General features: G+C 38.9%; 1 protein-coding gene across 7 annotated transcripts in view; it reads left to right on the plus strand.

Moving 5' to 3' along the window:
- Positions 1-9,956, plus strand: part of EVA1A (eva-1 homolog A, regulator of programmed cell death) — a 77,634-nt gene extending 67,678 nt beyond the window's left edge. For all 7 annotated transcript variants that reach the window (XM_067704559.1, XM_067704558.1, XM_067704555.1 and 4 more), the window contains one exon: positions 1,157-9,956. In XM_067704559.1, coding sequence (XP_067560660.1) covers positions 1,157-1,530 — 374 coding nt within the window. In that variant the 3' untranslated portion in view covers positions 1,531-9,956. The remainder of the gene's footprint in view (positions 1-1,156) is intronic.
- Positions 9,957-22,449: the final 12,493 nt, after the last annotated feature.

The raw sequence follows: 22,449 nt of genomic DNA on the forward strand, positions 1-22,449 counted from the left end.
TGATCATGTGGCTGACTGGAAGTACAGCTCACTGCTGCTGCCCAGCATCAGAAGAGAGTATTGTACTGCATATTGATAGCACAGGGAAAGATCAAAATTTAAAATTAGAAGTATAATTTCTACTTGAGTGCATATTGCTTTCACTAAATTGTAAAGTTAAAAAATCATAAGTCTAGCCATTGCAACTCAGGGACCATCTGTACCTCAAAACAACACATATTAATTATCTCTCTGTTTCTGTAAGTCAGGAATCTGGGATTGGCATAGCTGGGTTCTCTGGTTCAAGGTGTCCCACAAGGCTACTGCATGACCAGGGTTGTGGCCACCTCAATGCTCCACCAGGAGAGGATTCACTTCAAAATTTTAAATTCCAGTAAAATAACGTTATTTATTACAAAAGTAATGTCAATGAGAATAGAATACTTAAAAATACAGCTAAGCAAAATAAAATTTAAAATACACAAAACATATTCATACACTTCCAAGCTTTGAAGGCTGTTAGAGGCCACCCTTAGTTCCTCGCTATGCAGTCCTCTCTGTAGTACAGATCATAGCATGGGAACTGACTGCATCAGAGCAAGCAAGTGAGTAAGTTAGAGAGAGAGAACATGAGTAAGTTAGAAGTCAGTCTTGGGTTACCTGATCTCGAGTCATCCATCACTTTTGTTAGAAGTAAGTCACTAGGTCCAGCCCACTATGTCCAGCCCTTGGAGGGAAGGGCTTGCGTAAGAGTATGAATACCAAGAGGTGGGGGGTCATCTCAGAAGTTACCTACAACTATGATTAAAAGGTAATTCAAGGGGTTGCAGGAGCAAATTCAGAAGCAAAGATTTTTCTGGTATAAGCAAACGGCACAGTTACTTGCTTCTAGTAAATGCTAAATAATATTTTCTTTTTAACTTTTCATTTTGAAATAATTTTGAAGTTAAGTTACAGGAATAGTAAGAGAATTCCATACACTCTTTACCCACATTCACCATTTGTTGAAAATTATATTTTAAAAACATTATGCAGTTTGTCACATGGAAAGGCAATATTTGTAACCATCAAAGCTTTGAGGTCTGGTGAGAGGCGTGCATCCTGTGCTGGAGTCATATTTGCTCTCTGCATATATAGTGGTCATCTCTCAAATGTTCTCTTCTTCCTCCTCCTCCAGAAAATCCTGAGCGAGCAGCCCTGTACTTTGTCTCTGGTGTGTGCATCGGGCTGGTCCTCACCGTAGCTGCCCTGGTGATGAGGATCTCTTGCCACACAGACTGCCGGCAGCATCCCCAGAAGAAGTTCCTGCAGGACCAAGAAAGCAGCAGCAACAGCAGCGACAGCGAGGATGGCAGCTCCTACGCGGCATCCGACATCTCAGTCAGGAGACATCGTCGCTTCGAGAGGACTTTGAACAAGAACGTCTTCACCTCAGCGGAGGAGCTGGAGCGTGCCCAGCGGCTAGAGGAGCGGGAACGCATCATCAGGGAGATTTGGATGAATGGCCAGCCCGAGGTTCCTGGCACCAGGAGCCTGAACCGCTACTACTAGGGACAGGAGCAGGAATCCACACCCCGCTGTTAGCCGCCTGGTAGAGAAAGGGTTCCACAAGGAGGGCAGGCACAAAGAGTTGAACGCAGCTCTGCTAATGTTATGGTGGCAGAAATAAGCAGGACATTCCCATTTTCTAGCCAGGAGGACTGATTTCTCCCTTTTTACTAAATTTATGGAGAAGTAGAAAAAACAAGTTGGTTCATCAACTTTTCCAGGTCTTGGAATGGTGCTGAAAACCCTTCTCCAGCAATGTGGATGGAGATTAGAGAAATGGAACTTGTGGTTTCTCTTGATTTCTGAGGATCTCAGAAGTTTCTGCAGACTTCATTGCTATGTGTTATTTCTTTACAAAAGGAAATATTATTACAGCATGAGGGCTAGGAAGTGCAGGGTTAACTTAACCCAGTAAATGCAACTTTCTAAATGACTCCATGCTATGGAGGTGATTTTGATCCAGATAGCATGATCAATGCTTATATTGTTTAAGGTCTATTCTTTCAATCTTGTGTTGCAATGGCAACCTCAGGGATTAAAATCCTATTTTTTATTAAAGTTCCCACTTCACTCATGAAAATGAATAATGTATTATAGGAGATGTGTCAGTGAACTAGAAAAATGTCAATAACCTCAAAGGATGAAGGTTTTATTTTAAATAGCTTATAAAGAATATATTAACATGCAATTAATGCTACATGCATTTGAAAATGCAGCACAAGAATAAAAGCTGTGTTTTTCCCCCTTTTGGAGAGAAGAAAATTTTGTTATGACTCTAGGTAATCATGATTTTAAACAATTTGTTTTAAAAAAAATCCCGTTTGGATTTCTAATAAAAGAATGGGAATGGGAGGTGAGGAATAAAGCCAAAATGAAGTTGGGATAAAAAATAAATGTTACATAAGATCTTTTTTTGTTTTATGTTTATCTCTGTGGTTACACTTACCCTAAACAGCAGCCCTTTTATATAGTTGGGTATGGTCTTTTGCCAGGCCCTTCAAATAGCTGGAGAATTGTGAGAAACTGGAGAATGGAGAAATGGCCCCTAGGGGCTTTTCATTTTCTGTATGTTTCTGTTATGATTACAGTATAGTTGAGTGATTGTTAAGCTGATAGAGGAATAGAAGACTTACCTAAGGCTAGAAATAATATGGTGGCCTCATACTGAGAGGGGAAGTTGGTAAGGAAGGAAGAGGGGCAAGGCTGAACCACATTTAGAAATGGGTTACAGAGGAGGAAGCAGCATCCTACAGCCTGATAGACGGCAATAATGCATTCTATCAGTCTGTCAGATCGCTTCTCTGGCCATGCAGTGGGTTGCTTAGTCAGCCTGTCTGGATGCTCCAGAGCCTTCCTAGTGGATTTCCCCCGTTCATTGGCTTTGTCATCATACCTGAGAAGACGGTTGGGAGACTTCCTCAGCTGGACACTCTATTACTTTGGGAACTCACTATCTGTGATAGGGGCTTGGAAGTCTGTCTTAAGAACTGAACGGTTACAGATATCTGTTTCCCAAGGAGGCAGTAGTTTGCTTGAAACCCTCAATGGCTGGCTTGATTATACCTTTTTGAGTGATCTCATTGGCTAGTAACAACTGCCAAAAATCTTGTTAAATCTGCCTGTCTGAATCTGGGTTCTTACCCTTGTGGTTTCAGTCCCTTGGTAACAAGTGCAGGGATCATCCCATTCCCCTGGGCTTTAGATTAACACCATCTATATTGGCTTGTGCTACTTTTTCAAGTTTTTATTTTTTTAAATTAATTTTTATTGGAGTATAGTTTCTTTACACTGTTGTGTTAGTTTCTTGCTGTACAGCAAAGAGAATCAGTTATACATATAAATATATCCGCTCTTTTTTCGATTTCCTTCCCATTTAGGTCACCACAGAGCCCTGAGTAGAGTTCCCTGTGCTATATACTAGGTTCTCATTTGTTATCTAATTTATACATAGTAGTGTATATATGTCAGCCCTAATCTCCCAATTCATCCACCCCCCTCCCCTGCTTGGTAACCATAAGTTTGTTCTCTACATCTGTGACTCTATTTCTGCTTTGCAAATAAGTTCATCTCTACCATTTTTCTAGGTTCCACATATAAGTGATATTATACAATATTTGTTTTTCTCTTTCTGACTTACTTCACTCTGTATGAGAGTCTATCATCTGGTCCATCCAGTTCTCTGCAAATGGCACTATTTTGTTCCTTTCTATGGCTGAGTAATATTCCATTGTATATATGTACTACATCTTTATCCATTCCTCTCTCGATGAACATTTAGGTTGCTTCCATGTCCTGGCTATAGTAAATAGTGCTGCAATGAACAACAGGATGCATGTATCCTTTAGAATTATGGCTTTCTGCAGATATATGCCTGGGAGAGGGATTGCTGGATCATATAGTAGCTCTATTTTTAGTTTTTTAAGGAATCTCCATACTGTTCTTCATAGTGGCTGTATCAGTTTACATTCCCACCAACAGTGAGGAGGGTTCCCTTTTCTCCACACCCTCTCCAGCATTTATTTTTTCTAGATTTTTTGATGATGGCCGTTCTGACCAGTGTGAGGTGATACCTCATTGCAGTTTTGATTTGCATTTCTCTAATAATTAGTGATGTTGAGCATCTTTTCATGTGTCTGTTGGCCACTGTATGTCTTCTTTGGAGAAATATCTATTTAGGTCTTCCTCCCATTTTGTGATTGGGTTGTTTGTTTTCTTGATATTGAGATGCATGTGCTATTTATATATTTTGGAGATTAATCCCTTGTCAGTTGCTTCATTTGCAAATATATTCTCCCATTCTGAAGGTTATCTTTTTGTTTTGTTTATGGTTCCTTTGCTGTGCAAAAGCCTTTACGTTTAATTAAGTCCCATTTATTTATTTTTGTTTTTATTTCCATTACTCTAGGTGGTGTATTGAAAAAGAACTTGCTGTGATTTATGTCAGAGAGTGTTCTGCCTACATTTCCTCTACGAGTTTTATAGTATGTGGCCATACATTTAGGTCTTTAATCCATTTTGAGTTTATTTTTGTGTGTGGTGCTAGGGAGTGTTCTAATTTCGTTTTTTTACATGTAGTTGTCCTATTTTCCCAGCACAACTTACTGAAGAGCCTGCCTTTTCTCCTTTGTATATTCTTGCCTCCTTTGTCATAGATTAGGTGACCATAGGTGTATGGGTTTATCTCTGGAGTTTCTATCCTGTTCCATTGATCTATAATTCTGTGTTTGTTCCAGTACCATACTGTTTTGATGGCTGTAGTTTTGTAGTATAATCTGAAGTCAGGGAGCCTGATTTCTCCAGCTGCATTCTTCTTTCTCAAGATAGCTTTTGCTATTTGGAGTCTTTGTCTTTCCATACAAAGTGTAAAATTTTTTTGTTCTAATTCTGTGAAAAATGCCATTGGTAATTTGATAGGGATTGCACTGAATCTGTAGAATGCTTTGAGTAGTATAGTCATTTTCACAATATTGATTCTTCCAATCCAAGAACATGGTACATCTCTCCATCTGTTCGTGACATCTTTGATTACTTTCATCAGTGTTTTCTGAGTACAGGTCTTTTGCCTCTTTAGGTAGGTTTATTCCTAGGTATTTTATTCTTTTTGATGCAATGGTAAATGGGATTGTTTCCTTAATCTCTCTTTCTGATCTTTCACTGTTAGTGTATAGGAATTCAAGAGACTTCTGTGTACTAATTTTGTATCCTGCAACTTTACCAAATTCATTGCTGAACTCCAGTAGATTTCTGGTAGCATCTTTAGGATATTCTATGTATAGTATCATGTTATTTGCAAACAGTGACAGTTTTATTTCTTCTTTTCCAACTTAGATTCCTTTTATTTCCTTTTCTTTTCTGATTGCTGTGGCTAGGACTTCCAAAACTACGTTGAATAAAAGCAGTGAGAGTGGACATCCTTGTCTTGTTCCTGATCTTAGAGGAAAGGCTTTCAGTTTTTCACCATTGAGAATGATGTTTGCTGTGGGTTTGTCATATGTGGCCTTTTCATGTTGAGATAGGTTCTCCTATGCCCACTTTCTGGAGAGTTTTTTTAATCAAAAATGGTGTTGAATTTTGTCAGAAGCTTTTTCTGCATCTATTGAGATGATCATATGGATTTTATTCTTCAGTTTGTTGATGTGGTGTATCATATTGATTGATTTGCATATATTGAAGAATCCTTGCATCCCTGGGATACATTCCACTTGATCATGGTGTATGATCCTTTTAATGTGTTGTTGGATTGGGTTTATTAGTATTTTGTTGAGGATTTTTGTGTCTATGTTAATCAGTGATATTGGCCTATAATTTTCTTTTTTGTGATAGCTTTTTCTGGTTTTGGTATCACGGTGATGGTGGCCTCGTAGAATGAGCTTGGGAGTCTTCCTCCCTCTGTAATTTTTTGGAAGAGTTTGAGAAGGACGGGTATTAGCTCTTCTATAAGTGTTTGATAGAACTCTCCTGTGAAGCCATCTGGCCCTGGGCTTTTGTTTGTTGTAAGGTTTTTTTTAAAATTTTGTCTGTGCTGGGTCTTTGTTGTGGCACACGGGCTTCTCTCTAGTTCTGGCACATGGGCTTCTCTAGTTGCAGTACGGAGGCTCTAGAGTGCATGAGGTCAGTAGCTGCGGTGTGTGGGCTTTTCTAGTTGTGGCAGAAAAGCATGCGGGCTCAGTAGTTGTGGCGTGTGCGCTTATTTGCCCCATGGCATGTGGGATCTTAGTTCCCCGACTAGGGATTGAACCCACGTCTCCTGCATTGGAAGGAAGATTCTTAACCACTGGACCACCAAGGTAGTCCCTTTTGGAAGATTTTTAATCACAGTTTCAATTTCAGTACTTGTGATTAGTCTGTTCATATTTTCTATTTCTTCCTGGTTCGGCCTTGGAAGGTTGTATCTTTCTAAGAATTTGTCCATTTCTTCTAGGTTGTCCATTTTATTGGCATATTATTGCTTGTAGTAATATCTTATGATCCTTTGTATTTCTGTGGTGTCCATTGTAACTTCTTTTTCATTTCCAATTTCATTGATTTGCATCCTCTCCCTTTTATTCTTGATGAGTCTGGCTAAAGGTTTATCAATTTTATCTTCTGAAAGAATCAGCTTTTAGTTTCATTGATCTTTGCTATTGTTTTCTTTGTGTCCATTTCATTTATTTCTGGTCTGATCTTTATGACTTCTTTCCTTCTACTAACTTTGGATTTTTTTTGTTCTTCTTTCTCTAGTTGCTTTAGGTGTAAGGATAGTTGTTTATTTGAAAATTTTCTTGTTTGTTTGGGTTTCTTTTGGCTGCATTGGGTCTTCATTGCTGCATGCGGGCTTTCTCTAGTTGTGGCAAGTGGGAGTTACTCTTCGTTGTGGTGTGTGGGCTTCTCATTGCAGTTGCTTCTCGTTGCAAAGCAGAGGCTCTAGGTGCACAGGCTTCAGTAGTTGCAGCACCTGGGCTCAGTAGTTGCAGCATGCAGGCCCTAGTGTACGTGGATTTCAGTAGTTTCAGCACGTGGGCTCAGTAGTTGTAGTGCATGGGCTCTAGGGCACACAGGCTTCAGTAATTGTGGTGCACAGGCTCAGTAGTTGTGGCTTGCGGGCTCTAGAGTGCAGGCTCAGTAGTTGTGGTGCCCAGGATTAGTTGCTCCACAGCCTGTGGGATCTTCCTGGACCAGGTGTCAAACCCATGTCCCCTGTATTGTCAGGCAGATTCTTAACTAGTGTGCCACCATGAAAGTCCTTTTCCTTGTTTCTTGAGGTAGGATTGTATTGCTATAACTTCCCTCTTAGAACTGCTTTTGCTGCATGCCATAGGTTTTCAATTGTTGTGTTTTCATAGTCATTTGTCTTTAGGTATTTTTTGGATTTTCTCTTTGATTTCTTCAGTGATCCATTGACTATTTAGTAACATGTTTAGAATTGTTATGTCTTCTTCTTGGACTGATCCCTTGATCATTATGTAGTGTCCTCCTTGTCTCTTCTAACAGTCTTTATTTTAAAGTCTATTTTGTCTGATATTGCTATTCTGGCTTTCTTTTGATTTCAGTTTGCATGGAGTAATGTTTTCCCATCCCCTAACTTTCAGTCTGCATGTGTCCCTAGGTCTGAAGTGGGTTTCTTGTAGACAGCATATATACAGATCTTGTTCTTGTATCCATTCAGCCAGTCTGTGTCTTTTGGTTGGAGCGTTTAATCCATTTACATTTAAGGTAATTATTGATATGAATGCTCCTATTGACATTTTCTTAATTGTTTGGGGTTTGTTTTTATAGGTCTTCTTCTTCTTTTGTCTTTTCCACCTAGAGAAGTTCCTTTAGCATTTGTTGTAAAGCTGGTTTAGTGGTGCTGTATTCTCTTAACTTTTCCTTGTCTGTAAAGCTTTTGATTTCTCCTTTGAATGAGGTCTTTGCTGGGTAGAGTAGTCTTGGTTGTAAGTTTTTCCCTTTCATCACTTTAAATATATCTTGCCATTCCCTTCTGGCCTGCAAAGTTTCTGCTGAAAAATCAGCTGATAACCTTATGGAGATTCCCTTCTATGTTGTTTGTTTTCCCTTGCTGCTTTTAATATTCTTTCTTTGTATTTAACTTTCTTTAGTTTGATTAATATGTGTCTCTGCATGTTTCTTCTTGGGTTAATCATGTATTGGATTCTCTGCACTTCCTGGATGTGGGTGGTTGTTTCCTTTCCCATGTTAGGAGAGTTTTCAACTATAATCACTTCAAATATTTTCTCAGACCCTTTCTCTTTCTGTTCTTCTGGGATCCCTGTAATTCAAATGTTGGTGCATTTAATGTTATCCCAGAGGTCTCTGAGACTGTCCTAATTTCTTTTTAAAAAAATATTTATTTATTCATTTATTTACTTGGCTGCATTAGGTCTTAGTTGTGACACGTGGGATATTTCATTGTGGCACACGGGCTCTTCATTGTGGTGTGCGCGCTTCTCTAGTTGTGGCCCGTGGGCTCCAGCATGCGTACACTGAGTAGTTGTGGCACACGGGCTCTCTAGTTGTGGTGCATGGGCTCCAGAGCACATGGGCTCAGTAGTTGCGGCACACTGGCTCTTGAGTCGTGTGCAGGCCCAGTAGTTGTGGCACATGGGCTTAGTTGCCCTGTGGCATATGGGATATAGTCCCCAACCAGGGGTCAAACCTGCATCCCCTGCGTTGGAAGGTGAATTCTTAACCACTGGATGGGGAAATCCCCGTCTTCATTTCTTTTCATTGTTTTTTCTTTATTCTGCTCCTCAGCAATTATTTCCACCATCCTGTCTTCCAGGTCACTTATCCATTCTCCTGCCTCAGTTATTCTGCTATTGATTCCTTCTAGTTCATTTTTCATTTAGTTATTGTATTGTTCATCACTGTTTGTTTGTTTTTTAGTTCTTCTATGTCCATATTAAACATTTCTTATATCATCTCAGTCCATGCCTCCACTGTATTTCCGAGATCTTGGATCATCTTTATTATCATTACTCTGAATTCTTTTTCAGGTAGATTGTCTACTTCCTCTTCATTTATTTGTTTTTTTGGGTTTTCAACTTGCTCCTTCGTTTGCAATATATTTCACTGTCATCTCATTTTGTCTAACTTACTGTGTTTGTGGTCTCCTTTCCACAGGCTGCAGGGTCATAGTTCCTCTTGCTTCTGGTGTCTGCTCCCTGGTGGTTGAGGTTGGTCCAGGGACTTGTATAATCCCCCCTGGTGGGGGGGACTGGTTCCTGTGCTCTGGTGGGTGGAGCTGAGTTGTGTCCCTCTGATGGGCAGGGCCACGACAGGGGGTGTGTTTTGGGGTGTCTGTGAGCTTAGTATGAATTTAGGCAGCCTGTCTGCTGATGGGTGGGGCTGTATCCTGTCTTACTGGTTGTTTGGCCTGAGGTGTCCATCACTGGAGCCTGCAGGCAGTTCAGTGGATCCAGATCTTGGTGCTGAGATGGGGACCTCTGGGAGAGACCACACTGACTAATATTCCCTGGGGCTGGGATTTGGCGCTCCCACCCTGGGGACTCAGGCACAGCCCCTGGCCTGGGAACCAGGATGCTGTAAGTCAAGTGGCATGGACAAAAAAAAAAAAAAAAAAGGAAAATAAAACAAAGAGACAAACTAAACCCAAGACAAATAACAAAAACAAACAAGAAAAAACAAAACAAAGAAACCAAACAAAACCCAAGACAAATAATAAAAACAAAACCAAACAAAAACAAAAATACAAACAGAAAAACAACAAAATCAAATGAAAAAATCAAAGAAACAAAAAACAAGAAAACAACCAAACAAAAGAACTCAAAAACCAAAACAGTAAAAAAAAAAAAAAAACAGAAAGCAAACTAAGAAGCAAAGCAAAGAAAACAAAAAACAAAAATGACAAAAAATGATAAAAACCAAAAAGAAACAAACAAAACCAGAAGAAAAATTAAAAAAATAGCAAAAAGAAGCAAGCAAAAAAACCCAAACAAGACAACAAAAAGTAAAATAAAATAAAATAAAACATAGAAAAATAAAAATTAAGAAAAAAATTTTTAATAAAATAAAAAATAAATAAAATGTTTCTGGGGCCTCTGCTATAAGTGTCCTTGCCCCTACAGTGAGCCACAGCCAACCCTTGCCTCCCCAGGAGACCTTACAAGACCTTTAGGTAGTTCTCTGTACCCACTTTGGGGGCATCTCAGACTCTGTCCTGGCCCAACTCCCACATGTACTTGCCCCCAAAGTCCACAGCTGCTAAAGCTAAACAGGTCGCAGTTGTGGGAGCACTCTTTGTCCATTCAGATGCTCCACAGATGCTGGGTTTCTCAAGTCAATTGTGAGGGTTTAGTCTGTAGCTTGTGCAGCTGCACGGAGAAATTTCAGTTCCTCTTCCTTAGTTGCACAGCCCCTGGGGCTCAGCTTTACTTTTGACCCCACCTCTGCATATGAGTCACCCTCATGCATCTGTTCCCCTTCCAGGTGATAGGGGGTGAAAGCAGGACTGACTGGGGCATGCTTGCTCACTTAGGTGGGAGGGGCAAGAAGCAGTAACAGACTGGGGGGCACGTGCTCACTCAGGCAGGGGAGGGTCAAGGCAGCCACGACTGGGGCGCATGCACTCACTCTGCTGGGATCCCCCTCTAGTGCCCATGGCAGCAGAGACCAGCAGACTGGGGTGTGCTCGCTCTGATGGGAGTCCTTCCATGTGCCCACGGAGGCAGGGGCTGGCGTGTGGGGAGAGAGTCTGTGATGGCAGCCCTGCCCCTTGCATGCCACTCAACAATGGTGCCTCACTTCCAAGGCAGACCACGCTTCCTCCAGGAGCATTCCCAGCCCTGGAGGTCCTCACTTCTGTCTCCTCAGGCTGTCCCCATGCAGCCAATCTCATCACTCCCATCCCTTCAGGCTGTCTCCATGCAGCCAACAGCTGTCGTCTTCCGAGGTCCACTCTCTTAACTCCACCCTTTAGCACCCAGCCCCCGCCAGCACTGGTGGACACCCATATCAAGCTGGGGTGCCTAGGGCTGACTTCCCAGGAGGCCCTGGCAGGGGTGGCATGCAGGCATGCTGGGGTCTGCACAGCAAAAGGAGGCCTTGGCTTATGGGGTGGGGGGCGAGCTTGCTCTGATGTGCACCCCTCTCAGTTTCTGCAGAGGCAGGGGCCAACAGGTGGGGAAGAGGGTTGCAATTCTGCCTCTTTTTTAAAATTGAAGTATACTTGGTTTACATTAGTTTCAGGTGTACAGCATAGTGATTCAGTATTTTTACTGATTATACTCCATTAAAAGTTATTGCAAGATAATGTCTGCAGTTCCCTTTACTATACAATATATCATTGTTGCTTACCTATTTTACAAATAGTAGTTTGTATCTCTTAATTCCATACCTCTAATTTGCCACTCCCCCCTTTTCTCTCCCCTCTAGTAACCACTGGTTTGTTTTCTGTATCTGTGAGTCTGTTTTTGTTTCGCATATGTAATTCCAACATATACATATGTATATATATACACATTTATGTATTATTTTTAGATTCCACATATAAGTTCTATCTTATATGTATTTGTCTTTTCTGTCTGACTTATTTCACTAAACATAATATTCTCTAGGTTCATCTGCATTGCTGCAAGTGGCAGAATTTTATTGTCCTTTATGACTGAATAATACTCCGTTTTATATATATATATATATATATATATATGTATAAAAAATGGAGTATTATTCTTTTCTTAATCCATTCATCTGTTGAGGGGCACTGGGGTTGCTTACATATCTTGGCTATTTTAATAGTGTTGCTGTGAACATTGGGCTGCATGTATCTTTTCGAATTAGTGTTTTCATTTTTTTCTGGATATATACCCAGGAATGGAATTGCTGGATCATATGGTAGTCCTATTTTTAGTTTATTTAGGAACCACCATCCTGTTTCCTATAGTGGCTGCACCAATTTACAGTCCACCAACAGTGTACAAGTGTTCCCTTTTCTCCCAATTCTCTCCAACATTTATTTGTAGGCTTTTTGGTGATAGCCATTCTGACAGGTGTTAGGTGATATCTCATTTTTGTTTTGCATTTCTCAAATAATTATTGATGTCAAGCATCTTTTCACGTGCCTTTTTGCTATCTGTGTGTCTTCTTTAGAAAAATATCTATTCAGATTTTCTGCCCATTTTTTGAATGGGTTGTTTGGGTTTTTTTTTTATTGAGTTGTATGAACTGTTTGTATATTTTGGATGTTAACTGCTTGTCAGTCATATCATTTGCAAATATTTTCTCCCATTGCATAGGTTGTCTTTTCATTTTTTTTTGATGGTTTCCTTTGCTGTGCCAAAGCTTTTAAATTTAATTAGGTCCTATTTGTTTATTTTTGCTTTTATTTATTTTGCCTTAGGAGACAGACAGGTCCAAAAAATATTACTATCATTTATGTCAAAGAGTGTTCTGCCTATGTTCTCTTCTGGGAGTTTTATGGTGTATGGTCTTCCATTTAGGTATTTAATCTACTTTGAGTTTATTTTTGTATGTGGTGTGTGGAAGTGTTCTAATTTTATTCTTTTATATGTAGCTGTCCAGTTTTCCCTGCACAATTTATTGAAGACCACTGTCTTTTTTCCATTGTATATTCTTGCTTCCTTTGTCATAGATTAATTGACCGTAGGTGTGTTGGTTTATTCTTGGGCCTTCTATTCTGTTCCATTTATCTATATGTCTGTTTTTGTGCCAGTACCATGCAGTATAGTCTGAAGTCTGTGAGCATGATACCTCCAACTCTGTTCTTTTTCTCAAGATTGCTTTGGTAATTTGGGGCCTTTATGGTTCCACATGAACTTTAGGATTATTTGTTCTAATACTGTGAAAAATGTCATGGGTATTTTGATAGGAATCACATTGTAGCTGTAGATTGCTTTGGGCAGTATGGCACTTTTGACATTATTAATTCTTCCAATCTAAGAGCATGGGATATCTTTCATTTCTTTGTAACATATTCAATTTCCTTCATCAGTGTTTTATAGTTTTCAGAGTATAGGCCTTTTAACTCCTTGTTTAAGTTTATTCCTAGGTATTTTATTCTCTTTGATGCAATTTTAAACAGGATTTTTTTTTACTTTCTCTTTCTGATAGTTCATTATTAGTGCATAGAAAAACAACAGATTTTTGTATATTAATCTTGTATCCTGTGACATTGCTGAATTTATTTATTAGTTCTAATAGTTTTGGGGTGGAGACTTTAGGGTTCTCTATATAAAGTGTTATGTCATCTGCAAATAGTGACAGTTTTACTTCTTCCCTTCCAATTTGGATGCCTTTTATTTCTTTTTCTTGTCTGATTATTGTGGCTAGGACTTCCAATACTATGTTAAACAGGAGTGGCAAGACTGGGCATCTTGATCATGAATTTAGAAGAAAGACTTTCAGCATTTTACCAGAGTATGATATTAGCTGTGAATTTGTCATAAATGGACTTTATTATGTTGAGGTGTGTTCCTGCTATACCAACTTTGATGAGAGTTTTTATCATGAATTGGTGTTGAATTTTGTCAAATGCTTTCTCTGCATCTATTGAGATGATCATGTGATTTTATCCTTCCTTTTGTTACCGTGGTGTATTACATTGATTGATTTGTGAATATTCCATCCCTGGAATAAATCCCACTTGATCATCATATATGATCCTTTTTATATATTATTGAATTTGCTTTGCTAATATTTTATTGAGGGTTTTTGCATCTATATTCATCAAAGATATTGGCTTGTAATTTTTTTTGTTTGTTTGTTTGTAGTGTCTTTGGTTTGGTATCAGGGTAATGGTGGCCTCTTCAATTTTTCAGACTAGCTTGAGAAGGTTAGGTACTAGTTCTTCCTTATATGTTTGGTAGAATTCCTCTATGAAACCATATGGTTCTGAACTTTTGTTTGCTGGGAGGTTTTTTTTTTAATTACTACAAATTCAATTTCACTAGTAGCAATCGGTCTGTTCCAATTGTCTGTTTCTTCTTGATTCAGTCTTGGCTGGTTGTATATTTCTAGAAATTTGTCCAGTTCTTCTAGGTTGTCCAATTTGTTGGCCTATAACTGTTCTTAGTATTCTCTTATAATATTTTTATATCTCTGTGGTATTAGTCATTATTTTTCTTTCATTTCTTATTTTGTTTGAGTCCTCTCTTTTCTTTTTGGTGAACCTGGCTAGAGGTTTATCAACTTTATCTTTTCAAAAAACCAGTTCTTGGTTTCATTGGTCTTTTCTTTTTTGATCTCTATTTCCTTTCTGATCTTTATTATTTCCTTCCTTCTGCTGACTTTGGCCTTTGGCTTTTTTTTTTTCCTTTTTCTGATTCCTTTAAGTGATAGGTTAGGTTGTTTACTTGAGATGTTTCTTGTTTCTAGAGGAAAGCCTGAATTGCTATACACGTCCCTCTTAGAACTGATTTTGTGGCATCCCATAGATTTTGAAGTGTTCTGTTTCCATTTTCATTTGTCTCAAGGTATTTTCTGATTTCCTCTTTGATTTCTTCATTTACCCATTGGTTTTTTAGTAGCATGCTTAGTCTCCACATGTTTGTTTTTTCTTTCTGTAATTGATTTCCAGTTTTATACCATTTTTGTTTGAAAAAATGTTTGATATAATTTCTATCCTTTGAAATTTGTTGAAATTTTTTTGTGGCCTAGCATGTGATCTACCCTGGAGAAGGTGTGCACTTGAAAAGAATATGTATTATGCTGTTTTTGGATTGAATATCCTGTACATATCTATTAAATCCAGTTGGTCTACTGTATCATTTAAGATCACTCTTTCCTTATTAATTTTCTGTCCAGATTTCTGGATAGTCTGTCCACTGATGTCAGTGAGGTGTTAAAGTCCCCTACTATTATTGTATTATTGCCAATTTCTCCCTTTATGTCTGTTAGCATTTGCTTTATGTAATTAGGTGCTCCTATATTAGGTGCATATATGTTAAAGATTGTTATATCCTCTTCTTGTATTTATCCTTTTATCATTATATAATGCCCTTCTTTGCCTTTTATTATAGATTTTGTTTTAAAGTCTATTTTATCTGATGTGAGTACTGCTTCTCTTGCTTTCTTGTTGTTTCTGTTTGCATGAAATATCTTTTTCCGTCCCCTCACTTTCAGTCTGTCTCTGTCTTTTGTCCTAAGATGTCTGTTATAGGCCACATATGGAAGGGTCTTTTTTTTTTAATCCAGTCATCCAGCATATGTCTTTTGATCAGAGCATTTAGTTCATTGACCTTTAAAGTAATTATTGATAGGTAGGTACATATTGTCATTTTATTACTTGCTCTCTGGTTATTTTGTAGTTCTTTTTCTTTTCTTCTTTGAGGTTTGATAATTTTCTTTGGTAGTATGCTTGTGCTCCTTTCTTTTTAGTTTCTGTTTATCTATTATAGGTTTTTGATTTGTGGTTACCATGTGGTTCATATATGTTTACCTATAATTATATCTGCTTGTTTTAAACTGGTAGTCACTTAAGTTCAAACAAACTCTAAAAAAGGTACATTTTTAACCCCTTTCCCCACATTTTGTGTTTTTGTGCCATGTTTTATATCTTCATGCTTAATCTTTAACTGTTTATTATAGTTATAATTGCTTATACAATTTTTTTGTCTTTTAATCTACAAAATGGCTTATTTCAGTGGTTGATCCTCAGTCCTTACTATATATTTCCCTTTTCTAGTGAGATTTTCCCTTTCCTATAGATTCTTACTTCTTTTCCACTTAGAGAAGACTCTTCAACACTTCTTTTAGGGTACGTTTAGTATTGATGAGCTCTTTTAGTTTCTGCTTGTGTGGAAAGTTCTTTATCTCTCCTTCTATTCTAAATGACAGTCTTGCTGGGTAGAGTATCCTAAGTTGCAAGGTTTTCCCTTTCAGACTTTGAATATATCATTTCACTTCCTTCTGACTTGTACAGAAACCAGCTGATAGCCTTATGAGGATTCTCTTGTATATGATTCTTTGTTTTTCTCTTGCTGCCTTTAGAATCTTTATCTTTAACTCTTGCCAGTTAATTATGATGTGGCTTGGTATGGATCTGTTTGTGTTCATCTTGTTTGGGACCCTCTGTGCTTCCTGTGCCTGAAATCTTTTCTTCTTTAGGTTTGGGATGTTTTCAGCCTTAATTTCCTTAAATACTTTTTTGATCCCCTTACTCTCTCTTCTTCTGAGACTCCTATAATGCGAATATTAGTATGCTTAATATTATCCGAGAGATCTCTTAAATTGCTTTCTATTTTTAAAAATTTTGTTTTTCTTTCTGCTGTTCTGATTGAGTGATTTCCATTATTCTATCTTCCAGATCACTTCTTTGTTTTTCTGTATCACTTAGTCTGCCATTCATTTCTTCTAGAGTGCTTTTTATTTCAGCTACTGAGGTGTTCATTTCTGATTGGATCTTTATCATATTTTCTAGTTCCTTGTTAAAATGTTCACTGTTTACATCAATTCTTTTCCTTAATTCAGTTAACATTTTTATTACCAATGTTTTTTTGGGTTTTGGTTTTTGTTTCTTTGCGGTACGTGAGCCTCTCACTGTTGTGCCCTCTCCCATTGCAGAACATAGACTCCAGACATGCAGACTCAGTGGCCATGGCTCACGGGCCTAGCTGCTCCAAGGCATGTGGGATCTTCCTGGACCGGGGCACGAACCTGTGTCCACTTCATTGGCAGGCGGACTCTCAAACACTGCGCCACCAGGGAAGCCCAATGTTTTGAATTCTTTATTTGGTAAATTGTTTATTTCTGTTTCATTGTTTATTTTTTCAGGGCTTTTCTCTTGCTCTTTCTATTGAGAGTAGTTCCTCTGCCTTTTCATTTTTCTTAACTTTCTTGCCTCTAAGAGTTTAGGTAAAACAGTTACCTATGCAGTCTTGAAGGGGTGTCTTATGTGGGAGTGTCCCTATACAGACTGTGTGCTTCTAATGCTATTGGTGGAAGAGCTGGATTTGATGTGAAATAAGTCACCTTTTTCTCAGGATGTGCTGGCAGCTATCACCTTGGTAGGGGGTAGGGCTGGAAATAGAGGATCTAAAGCCAGTGCTGGGTATGAGGTGGGACTTTTTCTGCTAAGTGACCATCACTGCCCTGTCATGGATGGAGTCTGATCCCAAGTTGCTGGATCAGAAACCCTGAGGGTCGGGCCTGAGGTAGTCCTGTTCCCTTTAAGTGTCTGTTTTTCCCCTCCCCATACTGAAAACTCTGTCCCAGAATAGGGAAGTGCTGAAGCAAGTGGGTCCCATGTACAGACAGAGGTCAGATGTGTTGTTTATGTAGGCACCTGTGGCTCTGCTCAGATGCAGCCTCAGGTGCCAGTCCCCTCTGTCCCTCACAACCAATCACTTCCCTCTATTTCCAATGTCCCTGGCCTATTGTGAAACCACTCCACAGGGCTGGCAGGGGCCCACGTGGACTCATGGCATGTATCAGGAGGTGAGCTGTGTTGGAGTGGCCACCATCAGAGATCTGGCCTTCTTTTGAGGTGCTGCTTGAGTAAACACCAACAATGGCTGCCACTGTCCCATCCAGGTTCTATCCTGGGACCAACTCACCTCTGTGTCCTGTAGTTGAGTCTTTTCCCTCATAGTGGGTGCCCCAGATCCAGTGTTGCACTGTGGCATGGAGTGAGCAAGGCTGAAGTGTTCCTTTGGCTTGGGCTGAGGTGCATGGCAAGATAGTCATAGGAAACTGGCAACCACTAGAGCAGATCTCTCTCTTCCATGCCTCAGGGGCTAGCCAGTGCATGCATGCTCCTCACTAGCAAAATCCAGCCTTCCCCCAGCCCTTTTATTTGTCCCAGTGGTCCTTCAAGCAGGGAAGGGGGCTTATCTCTTTTGCCTAGGCCTCCAGGATTGGGATGCCTAATATGTGGCTTGAAACGCTCACTCCCCAGGGCAGATGTCCACCTGTGTAATCTCCCTTTTCCTCTGAGTCCCCTCCTAGGGGCAGGGGTTCCAACTCAAGTGTTTTTCTTCCTTTCTTACTGATTATGTGTGTATCTTTCTTACAGCCTAGGTTGTACAGGAGTACTTTTGTGAGCTTCCAGTTAGTTTTCAGTGAGAATTATTCCACATGTAGATGTATTTTTGATGTATTTGTGGGGGGAGGTGAGCTCCATGTCCTCTTACTCCACCATCTTGATCCTTCCTCCAACTACATCTCTTAGAAAAAGTATAACAATGTGGAGCTTCCTTTACCCCCAAGATGTGTCCAAAGCTGGTAATGAGGAGGGATAGGAACCGACATGTTAGGCAGAGGCTACAGGGGTTGCAGTGGTGTAAGTGTGTGGAAAGGCTTTGGGGCATCAGGCTTTCCCAGTTCACACTCCAATATTCTGACACCTTTCTACCAAGTTCGTGAAGTTCCTATTTTTAGTCAAACATAGGGAAAACTTTCCTATCTTGACTTAAGCAGTTCTACACATTAGGTCTGTCACTCACAGTTTGGTTCCAGTTTCTGTGTTAAGACACCTTCATTTGCAACAGAAATATATCTAACTTAAGAACATTTGTTTATTCATATAACTGAGAAGGGCAGACTTGGATCTTGCTTCAGAGATAACTGGCTCCAGAGGCTCAAATGCTATCAGAAGGTTTGTCTCTCTCAGCTCTCATCTCTGCTTCACTCTGTTGCTGTTCTAATTTTCTTCTACCAGATGAAACTGTAGCACACATGTACCATTATAGTGCACTGAATTGCTCACCACTGATCAAAGTCCCATACAGCTCACAGGCTGTGTGTGTGTGTGTGTGTGTGTGTGTCACAGTTTCATAGCTTACGGAGCTCAGAAGACAGCAAGGAAAGGATATTTTTGGTGCAGTTTCCCTGGTCTTCCATGGTTCCACAGACAAGCAGTAGCTAACAGTTAAACATCTGAGAAGACATTAGGAAGTGTAGGTACCTTTGGAAGCTCCCAACAACATCCCTTAAGAGGCTCTTCCTTGCACCCACATAGGGGCACATCAAAATAAAGCAAATATTAACAGACATAAAGGGACATATTTACAGTAATACAATGATGGTAGGGGGTTTTAACATCCCACTTACATCAAAGGATATATCATCCAGAGAGAAAATCAGTAAGGAAACACTAGCCTTAAATGACACATTTGGCCAGATGAACTAAATAGATATCTACAGAACATTCTACCCCAAAATGGCAGAATACGAATTTTCCTTCAAGTGCACATGGTATATTCTCTAGAATAGATCACATGTTAGACCACAAAACAAGTCTCAGTTAATTTAAGAAGACTGAAATCTTATTGAACATCTTTTCCAACCTCAACACTATGAGACTAGAAATCAATTACAAGAAAAAAAATACTGCAAAAAACAAACGCATGGAGGCTAAACTACATGCTACTAAACAACAAATGGGCCACTGAAGAGATAAAAAAGGAAATTAAAAAATCCCTGGAGACAAATAAAAAAATGGAAATACCATGTTCCAAACTCTATGGGACACAGCAAAAGCAGTTCTATGAGGGAATTTTATATAGGCCTATAACAATATAGGCCTACCTCAGGAAACAAGAAAAATGTCAAATAAATAATTTAACCTTACACCTAAAGGAACTAGAAGAAAATAACAGACAAATCCCAAAGTTAATAGAAGGAAGGAAGTAATAAACATCAGAGTAGAGGGCTTCCCTGGTGGTGCAGTGGTTGAGAGCCCGCCTGCCAATGCAGGGGACACGGGTTCATGCCCCAATCCGGGAGGATCCCACATGCCGCCGAGTGGCTGGGCCCATGAGCCATGGCTGCTGAGCCTGTGCGTCCAGAGCCTGTGCTCTGCAATGGGAGAGGCCACAACAGTGAGAGGCCTGCATACCGCAAAAAAAAAAAAAAAAAAAAAAAATCAGAGTAGAAATAAATGAAATAGAGACTAAAATAAACAATAAATGAAACTAAGAACTGGTTCTTAGAAAATGTAATCAAAATTGATAAACTTTTATCCAGACTCATCAAGAAAAAAGAGAGAGGGTCCAAATAAATAAAATCAGATATAGGATAAGTTACTACTGACACCACTGAAATACAAAGGATCACAAGAGATTACTACAAACAAATCTACACCAATATTGGACAACTTAGAAGAAATAGATAAATTCCTAGAAATGTACAATCTTCCAAGATTGAATCACTAAGAAATAGAAAAAAATCTGTACAGACTTATCACTACTAATAAAATTGAATCATTAATCAAAAAACTCTCAACAAACCAAAGTCCAGGACCAGAGATGACTTCACAGGTAAATTTTATAAAATTTTAAATCATTTAATACTTATCTTTCCAAACTATTACTAAATATTGAACAGGAAGGAAAACTTACAAACTTATTCTATGAGGCCAACATTACCATGATAACCAAAATCAGATAAAGACACTACAAAAAAAAAAATTAAAGGCCAATATCCCTAAAGAACACAGATGCAAAAATCCTCAATAAAACATTACCAAACGGAGTTCAACAATACATTAAAAGGATCATACACCATGATCAAGTGGGATCTATCCCAAGGATGCAGGCTGGCTCAGAATCTGCAAATCAGTCAACATGACTCCACATTAACAAAACAAAAGATAAAAACACGATCATTTCAATAGATGCAGAAAAAGCATTTGACAAAATACAACATTCATTTATGATAAAACTATCAAGAAAGTGGGTGTAAGAGGGAACATACCTCAACATAATAAAGGTCATATATGAGAAACCCACAACTAACATGATACTCAATGGTGGAAAGCTGAAAGTATTTCTTCTAAGACCATGAATAAGACAAGGATGCCCACTCATGCCACTTTTATTCAACATATTAGTCAAAGTCCTAGCCACAGCAATTAGAGAAGGAAGAGATGAATTGGAAAGGAAAATTAAAACAGTCACTACTTGCAGATGACAAGATACTTTATATAGAAAACCCTAAGGACTCCACACACACACACACACACACACACAAAACTATTAGAACTAATAATGAATTCAGTATAAATTTGCAGGATAATAAACTATATATATATATATATATATATAATCTGTTGTGTTGATATACACTAATAATGAACTATCAAAAAGAGAAATTAAGAAAATCCCATTTATGAATTGCATCAAAAAGAATTCTATACCTAGTAATAAATTAAACCAAGTACTTGAATCACCTGTACGCTGAAAACTATAAGACATTTATGAAAGAATTTGAAGATGACATAAATAGAAAGATATATTGTGCTCATGGAGTGGAAGAATACTACCGTTAAAATGTTCATACTACCCAAAGCAATCTACTGATTCAATGCAAACTGTATTAAAATATCAATGGCACTTGTCACAGAACCAGAGCAAAAATAACCTAAAATATGTATCAAACGGCAAAAGGCCCCAAATAGCCAACATGATCCTAAGAAAAAAAAGATTCAACATTACTTCATTCTTATTAGTGGTTGAGTAATATTCCATTGTATATATGTATATCCATTCATCTGTCAATAGACATTTAGGTTGTTTCCAAATCTTGGCTACTGTAAACAGCACTGCAGTGAACATCAGGGTGCATGAATCCTTTTGAACCTTGGTTTTCTCCAGATATTTGCCCAGGAGTGGGAGCTGGTTCATATGGTAGCTCTATTTTTAGTTTTTCAGGGAACCTCCATACTGTTCTCCACAGTGGCTGTACCAATTTACATTCCCACCAACAGTGTAGGAGGGTTCCCTTTTCTTCATACCCTTTCCAGCATTTATTGTTTTGTAGACTTTTTTATGATGGCCATTCTGACTGATGTGAGGTGATATTGTAGTTCTGATTTGCATTTCTCTAATAATGAGTGATGTTGAACATATTTTCATGTGCCTCTTGGCCATCTGCATGTCTTCTTTGGAGAAATATCTTTTTAGGTCTTCTGCCTATTTTTTTGCTTGGGTTGTTTGTTTTTATGGTATTGAGTCACAGGAGCTGCTTGTAAAATTTGGAGACTAATCCTTTCTTGGTCGCATCACTTGCAAATATTTTCTCCCATTTAGTTGGTTGCCTTTTCATTTTGATTATGGCTTCTTTTGCTGTGCAAAAGCTTTTGAGTTTAATTAGGTCCCACTCCTTGCTTTTTGCTTTTACTTCTATTACTCTGGGAGATGGGTCAAAAAATATATTGCTGCGATTTATGTCAGAGAGTGTTCTGCCTATGTTTTTCCCTATGAGTTTTATAGTATTCAGTCTTACATTTAGGTCTTTAATCGATTTTGAGTTCATTTTTGTGTGTAGTGATAAAAGTGTTCCAATTTTTTTTTTTTTTTTTTTTTTGCCGTACGCAGGCCTCTCACTGTTGTGTCTTCTCCCTTTGCGGAGCACAGGCTCTGGATGCACAGGCTCAGCGGCCATGGCTCATGGGCCTAGCCGCTCCGTGGCATGTGGGATCTTCCCGGACCGGGTCACGAGCCCGTGTCCCCTGCATTGACAGGCGGA

Source organism: Pseudorca crassidens, chromosome 14, assembly GCF_039906515.1.
Source record: "Pseudorca crassidens isolate mPseCra1 chromosome 14, mPseCra1.hap1, whole genome shotgun sequence".
NCBI classification, from domain to species: domain Eukaryota; kingdom Metazoa; phylum Chordata; class Mammalia; order Artiodactyla; family Delphinidae; genus Pseudorca; species Pseudorca crassidens.